Below are 21,493 nucleotides of genomic sequence, written 5' to 3'. Positions count from 1 at the left end.
AATGGGACACTGAATCTCCTTTTAGAATAAACGGATTTGAATTAAAAGGCCCAAAAATCTATTGGTCCACGAGACAATAATACTTCATAGCTGTAAAATCAGAATACTAAAGGCCCAAAGTCTTGAGAAACATATATTGGAGTTAATTACAAAATTTTGTTTATGTATAGATAAGAATCATCACTGGTTCAAACCCCGCCATATACTGGGATACTTTCGGCCTTAATCCGCAAATCCGATCGAGCAGGATTAGTCGGATTCTGCCAAAAGACAAGTTCGATACACCTGGTTTAAAAAAATAAAAAAAAAGTCCCACCACCACCACCATTATCAATCACTGAATCTTTCTGGATTATGAGACTTATAACTAATTACTAAAATTTTGTTTGGGTAAGAACAAAAATTGAATTGGAGGAGAATATGCTAAGATTGATTAGCCAGCATTAATTTTTCACAAAAAATGGTAATATTCAATTATGATTGAGTTGACCAAACTATAATGGGAAAAATTGTAAACAATCAAATTCCATTTTTTATTAATTCACAATTTTTTTTATCAATTTTGTTTATGTTTAGATATGCATAGATTTTGTAAACTATAATTACAAATTTTGTTTGTGTATAGATATGAATCATCAAAGTCCCACCACCACCACCATTATCAATTAATTGAATCTTTCTGGATTATGAGACTTATAACTAATTACTAAAATTTTGTTTGGGTAAGAACAAATTAAAATTGAATTGGAGGAGAATATGCTAAGATTGACTAACCAGCATTAATTTTTCACAAAACATGGTAAAAATCAATTATGATTGAGTTGACCAAACTATAATGGGAAAAATTGTAAACAATCACATTACATTTTTTATTAATTCACATTTTTTTTAATCATATAAACTAATCCCCCTTCAAACTGAAGTGGCAAGTAAATAGCCACACAAAAGTAACTGTAATTAGAGAATAAACAGCCCACTTAATCTCATCTACTATCCTAAACACATGGTAAACTAGACACTTAATCAGAAAACATGTCCCTAAACAATAGTGATTGGTGAAAAACAAGTCCCAACACACACTACCTCTCTCTATCTATATAGCCATGAAATGCCACCCAAAGAAGCAAAAATGGAAGTCCATTTCCAAATACTCATAGCTTGTGTCATCTTGATTGTCTCAGCACACACATGGAAGATACTAAACTCGATGTATTTCAAGCCGAAACGTCTAGAAAAACTCCTGAGAAGCCAAGGTTTCAAAGGAAACCCTTACAGATTTCCCTATGGAGACTTGAAAGAGTATGGACAAGCCCTTCAACAACTTATGTCCAAACCCCTCAGTTTGGATGATGATATAAAGCCAAGAGCCATGACTTTTGCCTTCAACACAATGAAAAAGCATGGTATGTGTTGAAGAAATTAATCTTGAATGTATATGAATCTTGTGATGATCTTCGTTAATTTGTGATCCTTATCCCCCTCGTTAAGGAAATTGGAGCACGTTTCGTGCTGTTCTTTGGCCTTGAAGTCGCTAGAATTAGGGTTAAGTCATTGTTGTTATTCTGATTCGTTCCGTAACTTTTTTTTTATGAAAAATTATCTAGTGCATATTTTGGTTGTTTTTGTGCGCCCATGTTTTTTTTGGTCATGTTAAAGTCTTGGTGTCGTTTGGTTAATTTATTGTGTGGTCGTTTGTGTGCGCTATTTATAAAAGAGTAAAGGACAATTTTGGTCCTAAATATATGACCAAAATACGAATTTGGTCCAAAACATTCACTTTTTGAAAAATAGATCCATAACAAATAAATCCTTGTCGGAGTGGTCCAAAACTAACGGTCATGCCACTTTGCATTTAGTGTTGACCGTTAGTTTTTTTGACGTAACCATAAAAAAATGACTACTGTGTCGACATTTTCATTTGTTATGGACCTGTTTTTCAAAAAGTGAATGTTTTGGACCAAATTCATATTTTGGTCATATATTTAGGACCAAAATTGACATTTACTCTTCATAAAAACTATAGTGCAGGGAAAGAGTCTTGTGACAATCTTTGTACATTTGTGATCCTTATCCCCTCGTTAAGGGCCTTGGAGCCCGTTTGGTGTGGTTATTTTGGGCCTTGGAGTCGCCAGAATTAGTGTTAAGTCATTGTTGTTATTCTGATTCGTTCCGTAACTTTTTTATGAATAATTTTCTAGTGCATATTTTGGTCGTTTTTGTGTGCCCGTGGTTTTTTTTGGCCATGTTAAATTCTTGGTGTCGTTTCGGTTGATTATCGTTGTGATCGTTTATGTGCGCTATTTATAACAATAATAGTGCAGGGAATGAGTCATTCTTCTGGCAAGGGCCAAAGCCTTCGGTGATCATAACGGACATCGCCCTAATAAAGGAGGTGACGCAGAAGCACAATGTGTTCTCTAAGCCGACGACACCAAATCCGCTCACCAGCTTGTTCGCGCCGGGGGTGGTGACACTGGAGAAGGAAAAATGGGCTAAGCATAGGAAAATCATCAATCCGGCTTTCCACATTGAGAAATTAAAGGTGTTTTACACATACATTATTACTATTTTTGTTACATACTCCCTCCGTCTCAAGGAAGATGACCCCTTTTTTGGGCGGCACGGGATTTTTATGCAAATTTATTTTGTGTGTTGAGAGGAGAGAGTAAAGTAAGAGAGAGGGAATAAAGTAGAGATACAGGTGTTTCAATTTTAAGTAATATGTCATCTTAGTTGGGACAAACTAAAAAGGAAAGTGGATCATCTTCAATAGGACGGAGGGAGTATAAAAGTACATATTAATCTTTGATCATAACTATATGCAAAGGTTTATAGAATTAGCCTATAATATTTACTATTTTGATATCAAAACATAATTAAACTCAACTTATAATGAAGTTTAACAATAACCAAAATCTATATCTTTATCTTTCTTTACTATAAAACAAATAGAATTAGCAAAGAAAGAGATATGAATTGGTTATAGAATTAAAGCTACAAATTCCAAAATTTAGCTAAATAAATAAAAATAAAAATATTATTAAACTTACTATAACATCTTATGAAAATTTAAAATTGCTATGTCCCTGCATATAGTTAACATGGTACTACAAAATTTATTTTAAATTATCCCATAATAATGGCTTTAAACCATAAAAAATGTAAAGTGAGAGTATATGATTTAGTGGTGTGAAAGGCTTTCCTTTTCTTGAGCAGCTGATGGTGCCTGCCTTCAACCTGAGCTGCGAGGACGTTCTGTCCGAAATCGAGAACAAAATGTCGCCGGAAGGAGTGTGCGACCTCGATTTCTGGCCATATCTCGAAAATATAACCAGCGACGCCATTTCAAGAACTGCATTCGGCAGCAGCTACGAAGAAGGTCGGAAAATCTTCGAGTTACAAAAGGAACAAGCCGACCATGTTCTAGCCTGCCTGCGTACAATATATTTCCCAGGATCACGGTAATAGATACTCCCTCTGTCCTTAGTTAAAGCGTATTCCTTTTTGAGACATTCCAGACTAAATGTGTCCTTTCCCTTTTAGCGAAAATCAACTTTTTGACGATAGAAGTCTCATTTTGCCATTTTGATAAGTCTGTCGTCATTTCACTTTTCTATAGATAGCAAGTCAGCCTCATGTTGACTAACTTATTTCGCTTATATAAAAGTGTACTAAACTTTTCAATTTGCATTTCTTAAAATTCATGAAAAAAAGGACTTTGAACAAACACAGTGTTTTATTCCGTCTTCATTTATCTACTTTATTCTGTATTCACTTAACTTACGTTTCGATTAAACATTCTTTCATTTTTTCTAACTCCTTTTATTGTGTGTGTAGGTTTCTTCCAACCAAAAGGAACAACAGAATGAAGGAGATCGAAAGCCAGGTCCGTCCCATCGTCCGTACCCTCATCGACAAGAGGATGAACGCCATCAAAGCCGGAGAAGCCATCAACCCGGACTTGCTTGGGATGCTCTTGGAGTCCAACTTTCAAGAAATCGAACAGCACGGCAACAAGAGCTTCGGAATGACCATCGATGAGATCATCGAAGAATGCAAAGTCTTCTACTTCGCGGGGCAGGAGACCACCTCGACGTTGCTTTCGTGGACATTCGTTCTGCTGAGCAAGCATCAAGAATGGCAGAAGAGAGCCAGAGACGAGATTTATCATGTCTTTGGCAAAGAGAAGCCAAACTATGAGGGATTGAGCCAGCTCAAGACGGTGTCGATGATACTATTCGAGGTGTTGCGGTTTTACCCGCCCGTGGTGGCCCTGCTCCGGCACGTTACCGAGGAGATCAAGCTGGGGAAATACACTCTGCCTAAGGATATTGGTGTTAACATTCCGGTGATGTGGTTGCATCACAGCCGCGAGTTTTGGGGGGATGACGCGATGGAGTTCAACCCGGAGAGGTTTAGCGATGGGGTGGCAAAGGCGACGAAGGGCGGCTTGTTCTGCCCCTTTGGCTGGGGGCCGAGGATATGCCTCGGGCAGAACTTCGCGATGGTGGAGGCGAAGGCGGTGCTGTCGATGATCTTGCAGCGGTTCACCATCGAGCTGTCGTCCTCGTACACGCACGCCCCTCGGCTCATCTTCACTTTGCAGCCTCAGCACGGCCTGCACTTGACTCTGCGCCGTATCTAGATATGTTTTACAGTTAGTATCAATCAGTGGCGGATCCAGAACTGGAAAATAGGCGGAATGAAATGATAAAGAAAAAAAATTAAATGTTATACTCCAATATATTCTTATGGACTTATGGTAAAATAAACAACATACTAAAATTCAAGTAGCACTAGCGTCTGTTGACGACCACAATTGACTTCTACGAGTATTAATATCTTGAAAATGTTTCAAAATTCTTTGTTTAGAAACAGTAGCGAAGATGGAACTTTCATTATATGCCACCTAATTGTTCATGACATAAATTACTCTTTTAACAGACGCAGTCGATATCGACAAATTTCATAGCAGAAAACACTCTTTCAACAACACAGAGAGATATATATGTGTATATATGTATAATCATTATAACGTAACAAGGCCTATGGATCCGGTGCAGGATCAACGGCGCACCATGCTGAGGATGAAGCGACAATACCATACTCGGGGCATGTGCATACGATGGAGAAAGCTCGAACCAATACCGTTTCAATACGAGGGCCAGCGCCATTTTCGCTTCTAGCAAAGCAAAGTTCTGCCCGATGCATATCCTCGGGCCTCCACCAAACGGAAAGTAGACGAGCCTCCCTTTCGTCGCCTTGGAGATGCCTTTGCCAAACCTCTCCGGATTAAACTCATTTGCATCCTTGCCCCATATCTCGCAGTCATGCTGCAGCGGAAGCGTGGCTAGGAAGATGCTCACGCCCGCGGGCAGGGCTAAATCCCCTAGCCTGGTCTCATCACGGATGGTTCGACTCAGCAAAACTGCCCCCGGGTACAATCTCAGAACCTCGTGAAAGATCATTGTCACAATCTGCAGCCGGTTCAGCTCTTGGAAATCCGGTTCGTTCGTGCCAAGAACTTGCATGACCTTGTCTCTGGCACGGGCCTGCCAGTCCGGGTGCTTGCTCAGCTGGATCATGGTCCACGTGAGCAGGGACGCTGTGGACTCCTGCCCGGCTATGTAGAAGAGTTTGCACTCATCAATCAAATCTCTCAAGCTCATTTCTATCTTTTATTTTAATGTTTTTATAATTTTATTACTCTGGCCAAATCAAAGTCTGGACTGATTTGAACATTTCAAGGATTCGATTTTTCAAAAACAATGCATCGAAATGATCTCTTCAGCACAGGTAAAGGCCAGTATCACAATCTCCAATCATCACTTCTTCTTTGTCACTGGTCAACGGTTCTCCCTAAACCAACATCAGTTCTTCTTCTCTCCCTCAAATTAACGATGGCCATCCCCGATGTCGTCGGCCTTAACCAGGACCTGATCAAAATCGCCGATAGGCTCACCGGAGGGAGGAATCGGGAAGACCACACTGGCCAAGAATGTTTATCACCATCCGTTGACCACGGATGCTTTCATGGTTAGGGCTTGGGTGACTGTATCACAAGATTACAAGCCCCAGAGTATTTATACCGCCCTCCTAGCTTGCTTTAAACAAGTGGAAATTGAGAGCTCTGGGCAGGAAAAGGTTCACAAATTCTTGAAGGGCAGGAAGTACCTCATCGTGTTGGATGATTTATGGAGCCATGGTGCTTGGGATGATGCTAGCATTTGTCTTCCGGATGACGGAAACGGGAGCCGAGTCGTTATAACCACAAGGTTAGTGGATGTGGCTACTTATGCCGGCTCTTCCAGCGACGTTCGTCGCATGCGTTTCATGGGCTGGGACGAAAGCTGGGATCTGCTCAAGAAGAAAGTGTTTCCCAGTAGTGATTGTCCATCTTATTTGGTGCACATTGGAATGAAGATCTCAAGAAGGTGCGGTGGATTGCCACTTGCAGTTGTGCTAGTTGCAGGTATTTCGTAATTTATTCAATAGATTTGTTTTCTGTCTATTATTTTTGCACTGTATCAGTAAATGACGTCAGGAAAAGGAAGTTTAGATTTTTATAAGTGCTCCATCCATCCCAACAAAGTTGATTCGTATTTCATTTTAGGCTATCCCAATTGAGTTTTCATTTCTCATTTTGTGATAAAAAATAAAATATTACGTCACTCTTATTTTACTCTCTTTATCTTTTATACTCCATCATCTACGTAAAAATATGTGCACTTTCCATTTTCATCCGCCCCATAAAAATATGGTCATCCATTTAGGAAAAGTTATTCCAATATATTATCCCTATACATCAAGTTATTTACAATTTATATCAGTATCAAAACAACAACAACAACAACAATAATAATAATAAATAATAATAATAATAATAATAATATAGATCCCACTATCCACCAACACTTTTTTAACTACTCTTCTCATTCTCTCTTTTACTTTACAATTTTGTCTTAATTTCCGTGCCACATATCCACCCATATTTTTATGGGAAGGTATACTTTATTCATCTCTCCTACTTCTGAATACAAATCTTTTAATTTCCGTACTCAAAAGTTTTGACTCAATTTAGTTGGGACGTAGGAGTAATATATATGTTGCGAGTTGAGCATATTATCAAAACAGTTACGAGATAGAATTTCCTTGTTACATAATTTGTTGACTAAAGCTCAAAATGGATCATTTCACTTAGTTTGAAAAAACTTTTGGTCTAAGTGAAAACTTCTAGTTTAAACAATATATTTTGGTACATATCTAACGGTTCTTGTGAAAAAATTGACAATAAACATATTTTGACTAGATTACTGAGATATGGAGTATTATTCTAATTATAAAAGTTAAAGAAATATATAAAAAAAAGCAAAAATACTAAGGAGAAAATAAAAAAGGACTTTCTTCTTATGTTATTTTTTAATTTGGAATGCAATTAAATTACTAATCTAGTCAAAATGTTGTTGACTGTTAACTTTTGACAAAATTGTTGAATAGTAGGACCAAACATTTTTTTTTTCATACAAATGTAGACAAATGTTGATGACCAACTTTGGACTTTAGAGTAATTTGTATCCAACGGTAAAATCTAGATATCCACATTGTGGACTTTAGTGTAATTTTAGGACGAAGGCAGTATATAATAATTGCACTATGGACCCATAGGCTTGTATTCTTTTATCTGTTTTAATTAATTTAAGTTCATTCTTATTAATTAAAGCCTTATATCCTAATCTAGTTCATACATCTTTCAGGCATGTTGTCCACGGTGTTGAAGACTGGATTCTCATAGAAAGAAGTTGAGAAGAAGGTAGACTCAGCTAGGGAGTTGGATGAGATAATATCTTTAAGTTATACCAACTTGCCTCATCATTTGAGGCCATGCTTCCAATACATGGTAGCCTTCCCAGAAGATCATGAGATTCGTGCCTCGAAGCTCGTCAAGCTATGGATTGCTGAAGGATTTGTCGAACTAGAAGAGGAGGCCATAGAGTGTTTGGAAGATCTTGTCAAGAAAAGTCTAGCTTTGGTGACAAGGAGGAAGTCTGATGGCAAAATCAAAAGTTGCAGCGTCCACGATTTGGTACGGATGGTATGTAGGAGAAGAGGCGAGGAGGAAAATATTCAGCACCGTCTGAGTATTGCTCACCCTGATCTGGTGCTCGTTGCAAGAAATCATGGCTCAACTCTTCGTTCCGTTGTATGCTTCCGACCTAGTGAAAGTTCGTTAGGCGCTCTACCGGGGTTCAAATTGCTAAGGGTGTTGGATGTGGTGGATGACAATGAGCACCCTTTGCCTGCTCAAGTATTTGACCTGTTTCATTTAAGGTACCTTGCTTTCGCGTGCCCAAGTGAGATTCCGGCAGCCACTTCTAGGCTTGAGAATCTTCGGACATTGATCGTTTGTCCAAGGTTCAGATCAAGGCGGCGCTCAAGGGATGTGCTGTCTTTACCATCAGAGATTTGGATGATGCCACAATTAACTCATCTTGTTTCCTTCTACAATTTTTTGCCTGTTCCAAGAGTAGTGGATTCTCCTCTAGAAACCCTGCTGACTCTCTCAGTAGCAGGAAGGTTCTTATGTACTGAAAAGATGACACAAATGCTTCCCAATGTGAAAAAGCTGAGAATCACTTATTTTGGAGGCAAAATCCAGAAAGACAACCAGCTCCGCAATCTTGTCTTTCTGCATCAACTTGAAAAGTTGAAGCTAGTTTTGGAGGGTGATTATGTTATTCCGTTTAAGGTTCGACCTGTTTTCCCGGAGACGCTGAGAAAGCTAACCTTGAGCGGATGGCGATTTCCTTGGAAATATATGGACAATGTTGGCTGTCTGCCTAATCTTCAAGTGCTTAAATTGAGAAATCTAGCATGCAAAGGTGGTACCTGGAAAACCAAGGAAGACCAGTTTCCTAGTTTGGAGTTTTTGGAGATTGCTAAATCTAATTTGAAGAAGTGGGTTACTGAAGGGAGCCATTTCCCAAGACTCAAGAGGTTAATTCTCTTCGATTGTTCTCGGTTGAGCAAGATTCCAAATGACATCGGAGACATGCCAACACTTGAACTGATTCAAGTTAATGATGCTAACGAATCGCTTGTGAAGTGTTGGAAATAGAATTTGGGTGTCTCAAGGATGTTGGAAAGAGAATTAGGAATTCCCAACCTATTGGAAAGGGGAGATAGTATTTATAATGAAGAGTTCCAAGTTGTCTAGTCCCTAGATGCATTTATATTTCTTGCCCTATAAATACCAATATACATTGTATCCTCAAAATATAATTCAGTGAATAAACAATCTTCTCCAATGTTCAATATCTGATTATTCAACATGGTATCACGAGCAATGTTTCGATCCTAATTTTTTTTTTTTTTCAATCCAAAATCAGAAAGCTCGAACTCAGAATTTTTCTTCATCATCGTTCAGTACCTTTCCAGCCCTCCGGCCAAGATCTAGCAATATACGGTTCCTTTTTTTTCCAATCTCAAACCTGCTAACCAAAATCAAGTGATATCCAATTCAAATGGCCAAATCAATTGAATCAGTTTCAATAGGATTCAAACTCCTCAACAACAAATACGACAGCCTCCAGAGAGAAATCCTCAAGTTTGGGGATGATACAACAGCTGACGAAGCTTTTGGCATCGTCAAACAAGAAAGGCGTACCGCGGTTTGGAAGCCGTCGGTTACACCGACCGTCGAATCAGGGGAAGCAAGAATTGGGGCCGGCCTTGGAGCTCGATTCTGTCAGCCACCACCACCTACTCAGAACAGACCACCAGCCCCACCACACGCCCGGAATCAGCAGCCACCACAGCTACACGGTTACCGGCGGGAGGAAAGTACTGGAGCCGTCGCCACGGCGGGCAGCCAAAAGGCTACCTACGCCGGCAACGACCCCAGAATGACGATTGAAGAGCCAATCGGAGGTGGGTGGTGGGCAACGGTCGAAGGCGATGGCGATGGCGATGCGGGGGCGACGGCGGAGATAGCAAGAGCGCGGTGTGGGAACGCAAGTGAAGGTATTGGGTTTGGGATTTTAATCCCAAACCCTCATTTGTCCCCTTTATTACAAAATCCCCCCCATACTTTACCCAGAACCCCCCCAAGTTCCGGAAAATTCGAAAAAATGCCCCATTCAGTCAATACTTACCAAACTGAACCCCAAAATCCAAATAAATCCGAACCTGCCAACCAATGTTTTTTAAATCCTGTTTTAGGACATAAAAATTGGTCTACCATGGATGATTCTTCTATAGCTCGATTGTGTAATGTACAGTCTACTGGGGGTAAGAAAGATAAAAGATGGATTTTTGATTGCGGTGCTACTGATACTATGACGTATGACTTGGCAGATTTATGTAGCTTAACAACGTCACGGCGAAAATATGTTGAAACTGCCAGCGGAGAACTAGCTCGGGTGGAGGGCGCTGGCACTATTCGAATTTCTCCATCTTTAACTCTGTCCAATTGTCTTTATGTTCCATCTCTGTGCCAAAAATTGATGTCTGTCAGCCAAGTAACAAAGGAACTTGATTGCACCCTTTTGATGCATCCTACATTTTGTGTTTTACAGGGTATTCGGACGGGAGCAATTATTGGGCGTGGCACTGAGAACCACGGGTTGTACTATGTGGATGAGATTGCTCAATCGTGCAAAGTGATGTTAGCTCAAGGAACTTCAGAACAGGACCCCATGTTGTGGCATAGGCGGTTCGGACATCCATCTCTAGGTTATTTGAAAGTTTTATTTCCTGGTCTTGTTTCGACTTCGGCTTTTAATTGCGAGACTTGTGTTTTGGCTAAGAGTCATAGACAATCTTTTCCTTCTTCTGATACTAGAGCTGATTCTGTGTTTTCTTTAATACATTCTGATGTGTGGGGTCCGTCTCCTATTGTTGGGGGACATGGGTTCCGTTATTTTGTCCTATTCATTGATGATTGCACTAGAATGACATGGGTCTATTTTTTAAAAAATAAATCCGATGTCTTTTCTAAGTTTGTCGATTTTTACTCTATGATTCTTACCCAGTTCCAAACTAAGATCCAAATTCTTAGGTCCGATAATGGTGGGGAATTCGTGAACTCAAAAATGAAAGTTTTTTGTGCCGAAAAAGGGTTATTACATCAAACATCTTGTGCCTATACACCTGAACAAAATGGGGTAGCCGAGCGAAAAAATAGGGTTGTCCTTGAAATGACTAGAGCTCTCCTTCTTGATTCAAAGGTACCAAAATATTTCTGGTTAGAAGCTGTTGCTACTTCCATTTACCTTCTCAATCGCCTTCCTACTCGCACCCTAAGCATGAAATCTCCTCTCCAAGCCTTATCTTCCTTAGCCACAGTCCCATCTACTTTATCTCTAAAACCCCGTGTTTTTGGATGTTCAGTATTTGTACATATTCCCAAAAATGACCGTACCAAACTCTCTCCTTGTGCCCTTAAATGTGTGTTTGTGGGATATGGTATAAACCAGAAAGGATATCGATGTTACGACCCTAACAGTCGACAGATCATTACCACAATGAACTGTCAATTTTTGGAAAGTGAGTTCTTTTATGGTTCCCAACTTACGAGTCAGGGGGAGGAGAATATGATTGACTTCCTAAGTTGGTCACCTATGCCATACACAGCGGATCCTACTGAGAATCCAACTGAGCCGGCTAATATTGCCCCCGAGCAAGTCTTGAACAATATACAACCCGTGGAGCGCAGTGACCCACCGATAACCCCTCCGATACCTGAGGTAAACAATACTGCAATTGAAATTCCTGTTATTACTGATAATTCTCCTGAATGCTACCCAGTAGATGGAGATACTGGACAATATGTTCTACCTCGACGGATTAATCGTGGTGTCCCACCCAAAAGATATTCGCCGGAAAGGGGAGGGAAAGCAAGATATTCAGTTGGGAATATAGCCAGGGCAAACTTGACAAAAATGGCCAAGGCTTTTGAAGAAGCACTGTATGAGGAAGAGGAGATTCCTCAGTCAGTTGAAGAAGCCATGAAGAGTAAAAAGTGGAGAGAAGCAATGCAAATAGAATTGAAAGCACTGGCAAGGAACCACACTTGGGAAAAATGTTTGCTCCCAGAAGGGAAACGTGCAGTAGGATGTAGATGGGTATTCACAATTAAACGAAGACCAGATGGGTCCATTGAAAGATACAAAGCTCGATTGGTTGCAAAAGGATACACTCAGACTTATGGCGTGGATTACTCAGAGACTTTTTCCCCGGTAGCCAAGATGGATACAGTTCGAGTATTGCTCTCCGTTGCAGCAAACAAAGATTGGCCTTTATATCAATTCGACGTTACAAATGCCTTTCTACATGGAGAATTGAAGAAAGAAGTCTATATGGAGAGCCCTCCTGGTTTCGAAGGAGACTTCAAAGAGGGAGAAGTGTGCCGACTAAAGAAGACACTGTATGGACTGAAACAATCTCCAAGAGCATGGTTCGGGAGATTTGGTGCGGCTATGAAGAAATATGATTATCAACAAAGCAACGCAGATCACACATTGTTCCTAAAGAGGAAAGGAGATAAGATTACTTGCCTACTGATCTATGTTGACGATATGATCATAACAGGAAATGATGAAGAGGAGATTGCTCAACTCAAGAAAAACTTGGCAACTGAATTTGAGATGAAGGATTTAGGAGCACTAAAATACTTTCTTGGAGTAGAAGTATTAAGATCAAGAAAAGGAATCTTCATTAACCAGAGAAAATATATTCTTGACCTATTGGCAGAAATAGGGATGGTGGATTGTAAGCCAGCAGAAACACCCATCATTGTCAACCATGGCTTGCAGATCAAGGAAGGTGCTCAACTAACAGACAGAGAGCGGTACCAAAGGCTTGTTGGGAAATTAATCTACTTGTCTCATACTAGACCTGATATTGCATACGCAGTCAGTATAGTAAGTCAGTTCATGCATCAACCCCAACATGAACATCTTGAAGCAGCGCTAAGGATAGTGAGGTATCTAAAAAGAACATTTGATCACGGTATAATGTTCAAGAAGAATGATCATTTAGAAATCCATGGGTACACAGATGCAGACTGGGCAGGGAATCCCGTTGATAGAAGATCAACCTCTGGCTACTTTACATTCGTTGGCGGAAACTTGGTTACCTGGAAGAGTAAGAAACAGAAAGTTGTGGCACTCTCAAGTGCAGAAGCAGAATTCAGAGGAATTAGGAATGGATTGACAGAAGTATTGTGGCTAAGAAGACTAATGGAGGAATTAGCATTGTTACCACAGAAAACATGTCAGCTCTTCTGCGATAACAAGGCTGCCATCAGTATATCAGAAAATCCAGTTCAACATGATCGAACAAAACACGTTGAAGTTGACAGACACTTCATCAAAGAAAAAATTGAGGCAGGAATTGTTGAATTTCCATTTGTTCGATCCAAAGATCAACTCGCAGATATTTTGACAAAGGCAGTTGGTGCAAGAGATTTCTCAGTAGCACTCGGCAAGTTAAGTATCGGAAATCCCGTTACTTAACTTGAGGGGGAGTGTTGGAAATAGAATTTGGGTGTCTCAAGGATGTTGGAAAGAGAATTAGGAATTCCCAACCTATTGGAAAGGGGAGATAGTATTTATAATGAAGAGTTCCAAGTTGTCTAGTCCCTAGATGCATTTATATTTCTTGCCCTATAAATACCAATATACATTGTATCCTCAAAATATAATTCAGTGAATAAACAATCTTCTCCAATGTTCAATATCTGATTATTCAACATGAAGTGTGTGAGACGGATCCAAGAGGAACATCGTGACTACGGAAACTATGATCCTCAAGTTCATTCCGCGAATGGTCCGGTAAGTCCCCAGAAAGTAACCAACATGAACGAAACAAGAGAGACGTCACAAAAATCTTAAATAACATAGTAAAATAAGAAACTGAGAGATTTTGTTGAAGTTGTTGAAATTTCATTTATGGTATACTTCTCTCAAGCCAAAAATTTAAACCGAAAAAGTTAGATTTGAAAAGAAACCATTTTTTTTAACTTACAGAAGGAACAATAGATGCTGAAAAAGGAACAAATTTTTCTGTACATTATTTTCTTACATTGACTAGGGATAAATTGGTATAGTATATTGTGTTGATACTTTGGAAGATTAAGAGAATGCCTCTTGTTTCCAATGGGCTGTTTTTTGCATTAATTTCCAGAATTGGAAGGCTCAGATGAGGGCACTGGAAATGGCATGGACCCTTTCGAATATTTCGTCTGCTGTATGTACAATCATGTGACATAATGGAACAGGGTCTCTCCAATAATATGACCCAAATTTAAAGACATGTACAGGGTCAGGGTCAGGGTCAGTGTTGTACCGGTGGGTCATTAAAATTTCAGCCTATGGTCAGTGACCTGCTCTAATACCATGATAGAAGTCTAAGGTTTCGTGTTGTTCTTTGGTCTTGAAGTCCAATTGTTGTTATTCTGATTCGTTCTGTATCTTTTTATGAAAAATTTTCTAGTGCATATTTTGGTTGTTTCTGTGCGCTCATGGTTTTTTTGGGACATGTTAAATTCTTGGTGTCGTTTTGGTTAATTTATTGTTGTGGTCGGTTATGTGCGATATTTATAACAATGATAGTGCGGGGAACGAGTCATTCTTCGGGCAAGGGCCTTTCCTTCGGTGATCATCACAGACATCGCCCTATATAAAACACTCTTTCAATAGACACAGTCGATATCGACAAATTTCATAGCAGAAAACACTCTTTCACAACGTAGAAAGATATATATGTATAATCATTATAACGCAACAAGGCCTAAAGGATCCGGTGCAGGATCAACGGTGCACCATGCTGAGGATGAAGCGACAGTACCATATTCGGGGCGTGTGCATACGATGGAGAAAGCTCGAACCAATACCGTTTCAAGATGAGGGCCAGCGCCATTTTAGCTTCTAGCAAAGCAAAGTTCTGCCCAATGCATATCCTCGGGCCTCCACCAAACGGAAAGTAGACGAGCCTCCCTTTCGTCGCCTTGGAGACGCCTTCGCCAAACCTCTCCGGATTAAACTCATTCGCGTCCTCGCCCCATATCTCGCAGTCATGCTGCAGCGGAAGCGTAGCTAGGAAGATGCTCACGCCCGCGGGCAGGGCTAAATCCCCTAGCCTCGTCTCATCACGGATGGTTCGACTCAGCAAAACTGCCCCCGGGTACAATCTCAGAACCTCGTGAAAGATCATTGTCACAATCTGCAGCCGGTTCAGCTCATGGAAATCCGGCTCGTTGGTGCCAAGAACTTGCATGACCTCGTCTCTGGCACGGGCCTGCCAGTCCGGGTGCTTGCTCAGCAGGATCATGGTCCACGTGAGCAGGGACGCTGTTGACTCCTGCCCGGCTATGTAGAAGAGTTTGCATTCATCAATCAAGTCTCTCAAGCTCATTTCTATCTTTTCACCATTTTCATTGAAATTGGACTCCAACATTAGTCCTAGCAAGTCAGTGGACTCTGTTATTTCCCCTGCTTCTGCCAATTGCTTTCTTTTATTGATGATGCCTAGAATTAATGAGTCAACTTCCTTGGCAATTTGTGCCATCCTTCTGTTAGTTTTTGTTGGCAAAAATCTACAAGTTAAATCCAGACAAGTATTAGACTAGACATTATTAAAACTAAGGTTATTTTCCTGTAAATTCCTAAACATTCATCAAAATTCTGTCTTTGCATAACTTTGATTTGTTCTGATTTTGCAACCAAGGGCATAAACGAGAACAATGTCATGTTGTAGGTAGTTATAAAACGTCGTATTGTGCTAAATTAAATAATTTCATTTGTTGAATAAGAGGGAGTACAACAAATTAAATTATTCAATTTAGTATTATACGAAGTCGCTTCGCTTTATTTAATGTGACGTCGTTTTGGTTGACGTTCGATAGTGCCATGTTAGTAAGTCAAGCACTGTTAGCGCCAAAATCTTGATTGGTTGCAAAAACAGGACAAACAGTTCAACACTTCACACGCAAATTTTAACGAATGGCATGTAAAACCAGAATTTGACGAAAGTTTTGGAATTTATATGCAAATACCCGTGAAACTAATCCAACACTACTTCTCAAATCATCGTACCTCCAACCAGGGAAGTAAAGCATTTGAGCCGCCTTCAGCAAGAGCGTGCCCTGCTCTTTCTGAAGCTCAAATATCTTCCTCCCTTCTTCGTAGCTGCTCCCAAACGCAGTGCGCGAGATCACATCACTCGTTAGAGCTTGAAGATGAGTCCACACATCCACTTCGCATCCTCCATCACTCGGTACCATCTTGTCCAATTTGCTCAACATGTCACCGCAGCTCAAGTACATCGAGGGAAGCATCAGCTGCAACGAGGAAAGAACCATTCAATGAATATTAGTATGATTCAGTTAGGTTATTACCCTCTGATAAACACCTTCAGTTTTTCAAGATGAAAAGCAGGATTTAGCAGCCTTCTGTGCTTAGCCCATTTGTCTGCTTCGTACGTTGCAAGGCCTCGTGTTAGAAGCTTCTCTAGCGGACTAGAAGTCTTCAGGAAAACATAATTCTTCGACATAATCTCTTTTATCATTTGGTGATCGGAGATGACTATTGCAGGATTTGAGCCAAACCACATGAAGCAATTTTCCCCTATAATTTTACCACCAAAAATCCAACAATCAGTCGTTAAAATACAAACCAAACATGAGAACTCATCCATCGATTATCAAATATATTTAGCCTATCATGAAAGAGAACTCATTTAATTTATAAAGAACGAACACTAGTCTATTACGAAAATGAGTATTCATTCAATATATAAATCGGGAGATAGAACTCATTTGATTTATAAACTCAACCATCCGTTTTAGGACCAACATACTCGTTGATCAGACCACCAAAGAAAAGAACTTATCTAAAAAAGCTAGTCAATTAGGAAAAAAAAAGATCATCTGGTCTATAAACCCCACACCAGTAGCCTTACACAACCGACTTGAACCATGAGTTCGTAACAACCTAATTAAACATCTTCCAAGAAAGCTGAAAAGTGAAAACAAACCAAAGCTGAAACTGGAAAGTTGATATACCGTATTTGACAAGGGAGTGATGGATGAAGGGGATGACCCGAGGCGCGATATCGTTGGAGAAAGGGATAGGCTTGGAGAGAGCTTCTTTAGTCATGGCAGCCATTTCTTTGGAGTCGCCAACCATAAATCTGTAGCTGTTTCCACTGAAACCTTGCTGCCTCAGGCGTTGTTCGACCTTTCTCGGCTCAAACCAAGCCCGCTTCAAGAATTTCCACGCGTTATATGAGATGAAAACAGCACTGAATAGCACAACTATGCTGTATAATACTTCCATGAATACCCTCTTTCTCTCTGTGTTTGGTTTTGTGTGTATTGCTGTGTTCTTGGCTGGTGGGGTTAGTTATATTGTGGTGAACTTTGTGAAGAATTTTCTTCTCAGATATTTTATTATAAACTTTATCCTTTATCAGTAAGATAAGATGAAAATACTGATGTAGACTTACATTGACCTAATGATATTCAATGCAATGCAATCAGTCAACTGATTTTGTCTCTCACAATCCATAGCTCAGGGATTGACAACTTACCCTTGTACTGTTTAAAAAGTCATTTTGACTCGGCACGAACTTTAAGAAATTATTTGACTTTGTAAAAGAAAAGAGTTTGTGGAATATGAGTCTCATTTTTAATTTTAATTTTACAATGGATTGTAGTGAAAAAGAGTTAGTTGAATGTATGAACCGCATACCAAATGTGGAATAAAGTAAAAAGTCTTTAATCGTGGACATCTGTAATGACAAAATGATTCTTTAAATCGTGGAGGGAGGTAGTAACCCCTAACTAAAATTTAGATCTAGACCAACCCCATAAACAAAATCATGCCCATAGCTAAAAATGTAAACTTGGACTATGGCGATCAAGATCAAGAATGAGAAGAAGATAAGCAGAGATGAACCGAAAACTTACCCCTTTATTCACTTTTTGGAACGCGTATTAATTGGCAATTTCCACAGAAATCTTTTATAAGGAGTAACAAAACAATAATGAAATTGAGAAGTCTACGTTTTTTAAATTTTATTGAAAAATATAGTATTTTTTAAAGTGAGATATTTAATAATAGAAGATTTTGTATAATTAAAAAAATATGAATAAGTTAAATTTAAAACTTTATTTTATAAAAGAAAAATAGATTTAATAGCTTAAGCCCCTTGTTCACGTGGATTATACAATGAGTGCGCTTGAGATGTGGGCTATTGTTAAATGGGCTTTCAATATTCACGATCCAAATCCATTATCGAGGAAACAATTGATGTATAAATCTTTAAAATAATTACTTACAAAACAAATCTATATCAAACTACCTATATTTATAATGCCTAACTTCGACATATTTATTCATATTTAACAGAGCCCTAATTACTCTGAAGAGTTGGATAAGTTTTCATTGTTTCATAGGAATGAAATAGTAGGAGTACTCCACAGAATAAAAAACAATAAAAAAAAAAGTGAAATGCTCCATAAAATAGAATTGATCAATAAAAAATAAAAAATCCCCAAATCAAACGGCGCACCTCTCTTCTCCTAAATATATCCCTTTCGCATGATCTTTGTTCAATTTATTACGTACTAAATTTTCTTCTCTACTTAAATTCGATGTATTCCTCTACTTTCTACTATTTGTTTCTAATGTTCTAACTTGTTAATCTCTTTCTAATTTCTCAGCCGTGGAGATGAAACTTCCTTACGTGGGGTCGGGAGGCGGATGATACGAGCATATTTCATATTTTGTTTAGATATTTTAGAGAATCACATATCTTTTCCATATATTTGTTTTCTTGTTCATTAAGTTAGTTATTAGTGTTATAAATAGGAGTTATTGTATTCATTTGAGAAATTAATCAAGAATATCAATATTATCATTCTTTCTACCGACTTGCTCGACGGGTGAGTTGGGCACTCCGATTAGCCCGATAGGAGGTTTATCCTATCAGCGGAGCTGCCGTCCGATTATAGAGCTTTCGAGCGGCACTCATGGACTGACAGTAGGGTCAGCGATGACCGAAAATATCCATACTACTCCCACTGTCCCAAGAAAGATGACCCCTTCCTTGGGCTACACATGAATTTATGCAATTTTACTTTGTATCTCAAGTGGAGAGAATAAAGTGAAAAAAAGATAAAATAGAAATAAAAATATATTTCTATTTTTAGTAATGGATCATCTTAGGATAAATTAAAAAAAAAAAGAGTGGTTCATATTCATTAGAATGGAGAGAATACTATAATTAAGAATAATTTCATTCATTCTAGAGAATGTTAATTTTGCTATGAGAACTTACAATAGTATGCATAAAAATTTAGTAGTAGCATTAAAAGGAGCCTAGATAAAACGACTGCGTCTTGTCCTTTGTATTTTTTTTAAAATAAAATTTTCTTAGTATAATCTTTCGGCTGAAATTCTAGCATAGTCTTTAACCTAAAATAATATAAAAAATAATTGATATGGTAAAACCGTACAAGGAAAGGATCAGTAGAGGTGTACTTAATTGAAATCATCACCTAGTATTAAAAGTGGAAGGAATAATTTCCAAAATCGATATGTATTAGGACAAAAGTTATTATTACATGTTCACTTTAATTAAATGGTCAGCCAGAATCATGTCGAATCCTAAGAAACTTCGAAACGAACTATGTTTATATAAAGTTTGTTCAATTATAACATAGACGAATCAGCTCATCATCAGCTCATCATCAGCTCAAGGTATGATTAGACGAATTCATATTTACGAATTGCCTCATTATTTGCCATAATTAATTTCTACTCTATTTACCTAATTACTCCTGTTTATCAATCTATGTATACAAGTGTTTGTGTTATGTGTTGTGTGTGTGCACATTGTGTGTGTATTATGTGTGTATTTTTGTGCACTATGTGTTGTTGTGTGTGTCTATTGTGTGTTTGGAAGATGTCCAATTTTATGACTATTTGAAATTCGTATAATGACTTTGATTAATAAATTTAAATTGTAGATCTGAGAGAGTTTTCATTGAAATTTAATTGAAAGTCCAAGTAGTACCGAACATTAGATTTGGAACTGAAGACTCCGATTTCAGAACCACATCCGCAATCTAATCTTCGTTTTATTCATTTATGACAATTGTATGTATTGATGAAGATCACTAACTTTTTGAAAGGTATGGTAGAAAAGAAGGAAGATATGGATTTACCGCGAGATATATGCATAGATATCCTAAAAAGACTCCCGATTAGAGACATCCTGAGTTGCAAGTGCGTTTGTAAATCATTGCGTGATCTGATAAAAAGTGATGACTTTGCGGCGTTGTATACTCCAGAGCCAGGTCTAGCCTTCGCTCATCGAGACAAGGGGTACATAGTCACTGATGAGGCATGCCGGCCCCTTTCCCGATTTGTCTTGCCTCCTGGCAATCATGATTCGGGTAATGCTGTACTTGATTCGACTGATGGTTTGATTTTGATATGGGAAGGCGGTGAACTTCTTTTCATATGCAATCCAATGACCGGTGAATATGTCCAGCTTCCTCCATCGCCTCTAAGTGGGTTCATATATGGATTTGGACTGAGCAGATTAAGTCGGCAATATAAAATTTTATCTGGCGCGGAAGGATCAAGGTCATGTTATGTGTACATTCTAGAAAGAGGAAAAAGCGGGTTGTGGAGAAGCGTCGCAGCGGAAGCACCAGGCATCCCTATATTTCCTAGTGATATTGCGGCGTTTTTGAACGGAAATCTTCATTGGTTGGCATCCAAGTCCAGGGAGAATTTCTTTGTTTGTTGCTTTGATCTTGAAACAGAGCTCTGTAATGGTTTTTCTCTTCCTGATCGTGATTACAATGATGACTATAATCACGAATATCACCTACGTACTTTGGAGAGTCGACTATGCTTATGCGATGCGGTAGATGAGCATCTCGGTGTTGCTATTTGGTGGATGGACGACTATGGAGATGATAATTCTTGGGTTAAAGTATATTCAATCCACCGACTCGAAGTTTCTCCAACTATCTATGGAGTTGTTTACCCGCTTAGAGTTTTTGCAAATGGTGACTTATTGTTCGCGACAACTGATCAACTATTTGTCTACCCCAAACACACGGAATTGCTTGTGACATATGGTCGTCTTGAAAGATCTATTGAATGTTATCCCAACCTCGCTATTTATACCCCAAATTTTTATTCACTCACAACCTTGGGAATTCACAATGTACAATTATTAAGTTTATTATAGATTTTTGTACTATTTTTTGTTTTTATAATTTTATTTTTCATTTTTATAGATAGAGCGAAATTATGTCTTATTATATTACATTAAAGAATTTCATTTGTTGTACTGCTATCTATCTCATTTTCTCAATACCAAATACTACTTCTGTCCCATTAAAATAGGTCACTTACAGTTGAGGCATTTATAAATGATAAAGTAGAAATTGTGTAGTTGATGGTGGGCTCAT

At 38.8% G+C, this 21,493-nt stretch overlaps 3 protein-coding genes and 2 pseudogenes across 3 annotated transcripts; 3 read left to right on the top strand and 2 right to left on the bottom strand.

The window, feature by feature from the left end:
- The first annotated feature begins 1,129 nt into the window (after positions 1-1,129).
- Positions 1,130-4,845, top strand: LOC125191758 (cytochrome P450 CYP72A219-like). Its single transcript, XM_048089169.2, has 4 exons — positions 1,130-1,403; positions 2,322-2,542; positions 3,217-3,461; positions 3,838-4,845. Exons 1-4 carry the CDS (start codon positions 1,130-1,132, stop codon positions 4,643-4,645), a joined length of 1,548 nt encoding a protein of 515 aa, XP_047945126.1. The 3' UTR covers positions 4,646-4,845.
- Positions 4,831-5,960, bottom strand: LOC125196006 (cytochrome P450 72A225 pseudogene; annotated as a pseudogene).
- On the top strand, positions 5,769-9,322 carry LOC125195509 (putative late blight resistance protein homolog R1B-12; annotated as a pseudogene).
- A 5,356-nt stretch (positions 9,323-14,678) lies between these two features.
- On the bottom strand, positions 14,679-17,404 carry LOC125196005 (cytochrome P450 72A225-like). The gene is made up of 4 exons (XM_048094343.2): positions 17,063-17,404; positions 16,411-16,625; positions 16,095-16,339; positions 14,679-15,595 (listed from the first exon to the last, which is right to left on the bottom strand). The coding sequence occupies exons 1-4, from the start codon at positions 17,334-17,336 to the stop codon at positions 14,791-14,793; spliced, it is 1,539 nt and encodes a 512-aa protein (XP_047950300.1). The 5' UTR covers positions 17,337-17,404; the 3' UTR covers positions 14,679-14,790.
- Positions 17,405-20,199: 2,795 nt separating this feature from the next.
- Positions 20,200-21,270, top strand: LOC125195508 (putative F-box protein At3g16210). The gene has a single exon (XM_048093651.2). The coding sequence runs from the start codon at positions 20,200-20,202 to the stop codon at positions 21,268-21,270; it is 1,071 nt and encodes a 356-aa protein (XP_047949608.2).
- The last annotated feature ends 223 nt before the right edge of the window (positions 21,271-21,493 follow it).

The sequence above is a fragment of the Salvia hispanica genome, chromosome 4 (genome assembly GCF_029641045.1).
Source record: "Salvia hispanica isolate PSC_SH4W2 chromosome 4, Shi_PSC_v1, whole genome shotgun sequence".
Taxonomy (NCBI): Eukaryota; Viridiplantae; Streptophyta; class Magnoliopsida; order Lamiales; family Lamiaceae; genus Salvia; species Salvia hispanica.
Note: the sequence above shows the minus strand (reverse complement) of the source record. Positions and strands in the feature narration are given on the sequence as shown.